General features: G+C 39.1%; 1 protein-coding gene across 1 annotated transcript; it reads left to right on the top strand.

Moving 5' to 3' along the window:
• The first annotated feature begins 1,501 nt into the window (after positions 1-1,501).
• Positions 1,502-6,438, top strand: C3H5orf46 (chromosome 3 C5orf46 homolog). Its single transcript, XM_020891247.2, has 2 exons — positions 1,502-1,577; positions 6,230-6,438. The coding sequence occupies exons 1-2, from the start codon at positions 1,508-1,510 to the stop codon at positions 6,379-6,381; spliced, it is 222 nt and encodes a 73-aa protein (XP_020746906.1). The 5' UTR covers positions 1,502-1,507; the 3' UTR covers positions 6,382-6,438.
• The last annotated feature ends 246 nt before the right edge of the window (positions 6,439-6,684 follow it).

The raw sequence follows: 6,684 nt of genomic DNA, 5'->3' as shown, positions 1-6,684 counted from the left end.
GGGCTAACATGAATGTTATTTCCCCACTAGGCTCTTGGAGAGTGCAATGCTCAGTTCTAAGCAGTGACCCTGGTGGCATAAATTTAACTTGCTGAAATCTCCCTACTATGAGCACAATCTCCAGATCACAACCCTCTCTATAGGAGAGACCAAACCAGAGGATAGGTGGAGAGGCCTGAAAGCATCCAAGCAGAGCTTCTTGATGGCTTTCAAGCACTAAACTGAGAGTACGAGGACCTAGCCTAGGCCCTGTGACACCAGAAATGCCTATTTCTGCAGCTTGGTTAATTTCACCATTTATTAAAATGATCCTCTGACATTCACAATGTACAAGTTTTGGTCAATATGTAAGTTTAGGGACCATCCCTAAATCCTTATTCCAGGTAACTGTTTTATTACATCATTCCTCAGGATAAGCAGTATCACCTAGACTCGAACCAAATTGTATCTTCTTGAATGTCTGTATCCAAAAGGAAGGATATTTTACATAACAGCATGTCAAACCCAGTATTACCTTTCAGTGAGTGCTGTAATTTAATTTTTTTCTCTTTTTTAATGTCTGCCATAGGCCTTGAGTAATATACATATATACATATATATATATATATATAAATTCTGAAAAAGATAAACTTGTCCTGAAGGATCCTATAGCCAATTTGTGGAGATATTTAAGCAGGTGCCTATTAGGTACATAAAAAGAACACTTAGCCCTTCCCCAGAGAACCAGAACAATGTTCCCAGGGAAGTGAAGTCAAAGCCTAGACTAATGCCAAGTACTATGCTAGGGTCCTTGAGGAATCAAAAGTGAATAAAGTACATACCTTTAAAAGATCTATAGGTTAAAGGAGAAGAGAACTATTAAAATACTTAGTTCCCAAATAACTGGTCAAGGAGTATATATGGCAAGTGATGGAGCAACTATCTGGAGTGGGATGCAATGGCCATGATGGAGGTTCTGCAGAGGGGGCATTTGAACCTGAGCTTGAGGAATAAGTGGGGACGCAGCAAAGGGAGATAATAGGGATGATAACATATGCAGGAAAAACAAAGGTCATGAGCACAGCATGTGGGTGTGAATGGGCAAGCCCAGGTGGGGACAAGTCAGCAGCTCAGAGCAAGGAAGGGAGCAGAGCATACAGGGAGGCAGGTAGGCACACCTTACTGACTGGTTTGTTGCTTGTTCTTTGGCACTGAAAAGCTAGTCTGCCTGATCCTCACCTAATTGTCAACCCTGGCATGGAAACAGCTGCAAAAGAATGATTGCAGTGTCATTTATAAAACACACATTAAAAATACCAAGAGGGTTTTTCTTTTCCTATCTGTAAAACTCTTGGTTTGAAAGATAGGGCAGGGCCCATGTGTAGATTCAAAAGCAAGCTGTATTGATATCTTATGCAACAACCTAAATACCATAACAGATGATGTCAGCTATAAATGCCCTATAAATGGAGCAAGACTTCGGGTGCATCTGAACAATTTATCTGCCCTGATACCCACTGCTACAAACATGGCTGTCTCAGTGCTTCGGCTGACAATTGTCTGGGGACTGCTTGTCTTAATCCTGACTTGCCAGGCTGGTAAGTACTTTAAGTCTCAGCTCATGCCTTGTGCAGTAGTTAGCCATGACTGGAGGCAGTCAGTGGCACTGATCTGGAACATGCAGAGGAATGAGGGGAACTTAGGGCACAGCAGAAAGAGCACTGGCCTGGGAGACAGAGGCAGATTTAATAAAAAGCAAGTAGGATTTTTATTCAAATGTGCTTCAGTTACAGCCTCTATCTTCAGTGAATGTATGAAGTCTAGAATGATTTTTTTTCTTATATCCTCACATGATATAGTGACACTATTATACTATAAATTCCTTGAAAGCTGGGGGCATTTTTTTTTAATGACTGTAACTAATAATATTCAAAAGTGAAGAGTCTAGAATAAGACTCCTGGGCCTGGCTCCACCACTAATCAGAAATGTGACTCAGAAACACTATTTAACCTCTATGGGCCTCACACTTAAAAGGGAGTATCAGTAGTTAACTTTCTCATTTAGCTGTCATGAAAATTAAAGATAAAACATTCTGTTCCATAATAAACACCAACATTAACCATTATTGTTACATATTATCTCATTTGATTCTCATAATCCTTTTAATTAAACATGCACAGTTTTATCATTTCCCTTTTTGCAGGTGAATAAACCAGGCTTGCAGAGGGAAAGTTACTTGAGCATTGACACAGGCAGAAGTGGCACATCTGGGACTGAAACCCAAGTCTTTAGATTCTTTCTATTATAACATCTACTTCTTTCATGTCTGTTCTAAGCATGCAGAGGACCACAAGGCAGTTTGCAAAAGTCTCATTAATTAATTTTTGGTCTACGGAAGACAATGAGCTCTTAATCTGTCTCCATTCAGAATGACAGGTCAGAAAATACAGACAGTGCTAATTAGTAATAGAACCTTCTGAGCTATTCTAAGTATAATTTGGCAGAACTCACAACCTCGGTCACCCACTGTCCACTGGTACAATATGTGGGCAGACACTTCAACAGAGCTATGGCAGGGGTAGCCTCAGAGATTACTGTGTCCATCTGGTTCTTTGGTTTTGGTTTTACTCACTAAGGCATGTCTGACTCTTTGCAACCCCATGGACTGTAGCCTGCCAGGCTCCTCTGTCCATGGGATTTCTCAGACAAGAATACTGGCATGGGTTGCCATTTCCTTCTCCAGGGAGTCTTCCTGACCCAGGAATTGAACCCATGTCTCCTGCATTGCAGGAAGATTCTTTACCACCGAGCCACCTGGGAAGCCCACTGTGTCCATCTACCCCTAAGTAATCACTGTGATAAAGCAAAAAGTGAGATTTATATCCTAGAGACCAGTCCCAGGTCTGTCTCTCATGAACACTGAAACTGGTTAAAATAGTTCACTGCTTTGAACCTCAGTTTCCTCACCTGTAAAATAGGATAATTATCAACTTCACCAGGTGAAATGAACATGCTTTTGTAATCACTTTATAAGCTACAAAAACTATAGAAATATCAGCATTATTGTTTTTCAGAACTTTGTGATAATACTAAGAAACACAATCAGGTATTAATGTAAATAAATGCTGCTAAAATATTAAGAAATTTGAAAAATTTGGAAAATAATAAAAATTAAGAAATTTGACATACCAGAAAAAAATTATCAAAGCCAATAGTTGAACATTTTCTCCTTTCAAATATAAAATGGGATAGCTTCTATTTGGGCTTCCCTAGTGGCTCAGATGGTAAAGAATCTGCCTGCAATGCCAGTGACCCACTTTGATCCCTGGGTTGGGAAGATCCCCTAGAGAAGGGAATGGCTACCCACTCCAGTAACATACACACTATATATATGATATACAAAGATATATCAAGTATCCTTCCATCTTGACAAGAACACAATGAAGAAACAGAGGCAGCATAGTTAAATATTGGTTACCTGGTGAGTTTTTTGCTGAAGACAAGAATCAAACTCAGGTATACAGGACTTCAAAACATCACCCACCACACTGTAATACCTCTTATATATATAATCCAAGAGCAGAGCCAAGGATTTGATCTTCACACACACTCTAAGCCAGGGCTCCTTGTATTTTGAAAACTTAGCATCATGTTAAAATAAAAAGTTAAAACAAAAATAATAAAATTAAATTGTTATGCAAGTAGGCAGGTAGGAACCAGAGAAAAGAACTCACTCTTCATGGAAGGAATTTCAGTTTGCAGCTGGTAAATGTCTCCAGAGAACAACTGCTTGAAGGCAGGATTTCATGTAAGAAACACATTCTGTGAAATTTGGGGGGTGGGGGGAAATTAGATTCAAACCCTAGTTCATCCACTTTCTAGATCTGTGACTTTAGGTGAGTCATTTATTTTCTCTGAGCATCTGTCTTCTCTCCTATAAAACTGTAATCCTATCACTAAATTGAACAAAGATCAGGAAAGTGATGAATGTACATCCTAGTACCTACACATCACAAATACGCCTTCTCTTTCTTTCCCCTTCCTGTAATGAAAACAAAGCAATTCTGGTCTCCGTGGTTGCCCTGCCCTTTATGTAAGGATCATGTCCATATACATCCATTTTTGCCTTAACTTTTAGCAGCATATGCTATGTACATAATAGTAGGCTCAATAACACATATTGAATGTAAAAACCAACAGCTGAATAAATACTTGGTCGTTAGTATATTGATCTTGTCTTTAGGTCTCAAACTATTGAATCTTTTTTTGTGGCAAAGAAAAAATAAATGTTTGAAGAATTGAAAGCCATATTTTTTACTAGTCTCTATTTTAGAATATGATATAAATGCAACTCTTCTCATTAATTGATAGCCTCCACACCAAAAGTTAGTTACATCTCCTTCATTCAGAGTCATGGGGTATATTGTCTAGAGGATGGGACTTCTAGACAAAATTTGTGGTAAGATTGACAGATAAAACATAGGGCACCCAGTTAAAATTGAATTTCCAATAAAAACAATTTTCTATTTTAGGTTAGGTATGTTCTAAATATTTCACAGGTTATTCTTATACTAAAAACATATTGTTGTTTATCTGACATTCAGTTTTAAGTGGGCATCTGTGTTTTTGTTTACCAAATCTGCTAGCACTACTTGTGAGGCTACAGTTAAGTCAAAAGATAAAGGGTTCTACTTCATCCTGACACCAGGGTCCAAAGGGGAGGCCATTCGTACCTTCTAAATGCCTCTCGGCATTGCTTTTAATCTGCTGAATCTGTTAGACCACTAAGCAAAGCCAAATCCACCAAGGGACCTTGCATGTCACCAACTTCACTTTCTGGATCTTTGGCCTCATTCCAAAAGGCACTTGATTAAATAAATATCAAAAGTAAGAGATCTAGAGTCTGTTGTACACAGTAAACTAAGTCAGAAACAGAAAAACAAATATCATACATTAACACGTACATATGGAATCTAGAAAAATGGTATTGATGAACCTATTTGCAGGGCAGGAATAGAGATGCAGAGGTAGAGAACAGACTTGTGGACAGAGCAGGGGACGGAGAGAGTGGGGCAAATCGAGTAACATTGAAGCATATACATTACCTTATGTAAAATAAATAGCTAATGGGAACTGGCTATGTAACACAAGGAGCTCAACCCAGTGCTCTGTGGCGACATCCAGAGAGGTGGGGTGGGGGATGGAAGGAACTTTCAAGAGGGAGGGGATATATGTATACTTATGACTGATTTAGGTTGTTGTATGGCAGAAACCAACACATTGTAAAACAATTATCCTCCAATTAAAACTGTTTTTTAAAAAGTAAGAGACCCGCAGTTAAAATCGCATCTTTTCCTGCTATTTGTAAGATCTTCTGCAAGTCACCCAGTGTTCTCAGATTCTGAGTCCAGTGAGCTAAAATCTGCACACTCCAAAAGACTGATCAAACTTAAAATTACATATAGATGCAAAATCATTATTTACAGAACTATCACATGCTGGGATACAAATGACAGAATTTCTCTTTGTTATCATAATACTTTCAGTCTTATAACACACATGTAGTTAGTTTATACCTTTTTTGTCCAAGACTATGCAGCTCAACACATAGTGCTTTAGAACCCAGGTTTTAATACCAGACAAACATGGGGCTGAATTCTGATTCTACAACTTCAACACTGTTACTTTGGTCCCCTTCTAGACCTCTCTCAACTTCCATTTCTTTACCTTTAACTTGGGATAATAATGTCGCCTCCCCCATAGGGTTGCTGGGTGAATAAAATGAGACAATGCACATAGATTGCCTGTCCCAGGATTTCCTGTCCTATGTGCTCAGCAAATGCTACCTATTATTATATCATCCTCCTCATTATCACTTCCAGAGGTCCAGAGATTACATGAGAAAAATACACTAAAACCAAGCATCCTGTATTTCAGTCCCAGAACTGGCGTTTACTAGCTGCTTTAACTCTGAACAAGTAACAACTTCTGTGAGCTTCGGTTTTCTCATCCAGAAAGAGAACCCGTGTCTACTTAAGCATCAATATCTGTGGGTCTGCTTGTTTTAGGAATAAATGGTATAATGCACATGAAGACAATAGGCAGGCATTAGATGTGCCATAAATATAATTATATGAGGTTGTATAATTGGGGGGGTGCGTATAAAGGGCCCTAGGATTCCCTACAATGAAAGAAGCTTCCTTACCTTTTTGCTGAGAATCAATCCTGAGATTCCATTTTGTTTTTCAGATGACAAACCAGAGGGCAAGCCAGATGAGCAGCCACATGACTCAGGCAATAATTCAGAGCCAGAGTTCCCAAAATTCCTAAACCTTTTGGGCTCGGAGATTATTGAGAATGCGGTGGACTTCATCCTCCGCTCCTTAAGGAGGAGCACGTAAGCACTGAGGCAAACCTTGCTTTTGTCCAGTTGGCTGTTGGTAATGACCACATTGTATTAAAATGAATGAGAAACAAAATTACATGCATGCCAATGTACTGTTTTAATTGAAACGTTGCCTACCTTAACATATATTTGCATCTGCATGGACTTCCCTAAACTCTTTGGGGGTGAGAACATTCCCAAGGAATTTATGAAACAAGGGGATCCATAAAATATGTTTTATTTCAAGACCAAGTGGGCAGAAGAAGAGCACCAGACCACCAGGCAGAAAACTAGGTTCTGGTCTTGACACAGGTGTTAC

This window comes from Odocoileus virginianus, chromosome 3, assembly GCF_023699985.2.
Source record: "Odocoileus virginianus isolate 20LAN1187 ecotype Illinois chromosome 3, Ovbor_1.2, whole genome shotgun sequence".
Classification (NCBI taxonomy): domain Eukaryota; kingdom Metazoa; phylum Chordata; class Mammalia; order Artiodactyla; family Cervidae; genus Odocoileus; species Odocoileus virginianus.
Note: the sequence above shows the minus strand (reverse complement) of the source record. Positions and strands in the feature narration are given on the sequence as shown.

Bases quoted from the DNA above. Each gene is read 5' to 3' on its own strand.
- C3H5orf46 (XM_020891247.2), top strand. From the start codon at position 1,508: ATGGCTGTCTCAGTGCTTCGGCTGACAATTGTCTGGGGACTGCTTGTC. The intron at 1,578-6,229 runs GTAAGTACTTTA...TTTGTTTTTCAG, and splicing joins AATCCTGACTTGCCAGGCTG to ATGACAAACCAGAGGGCAAG.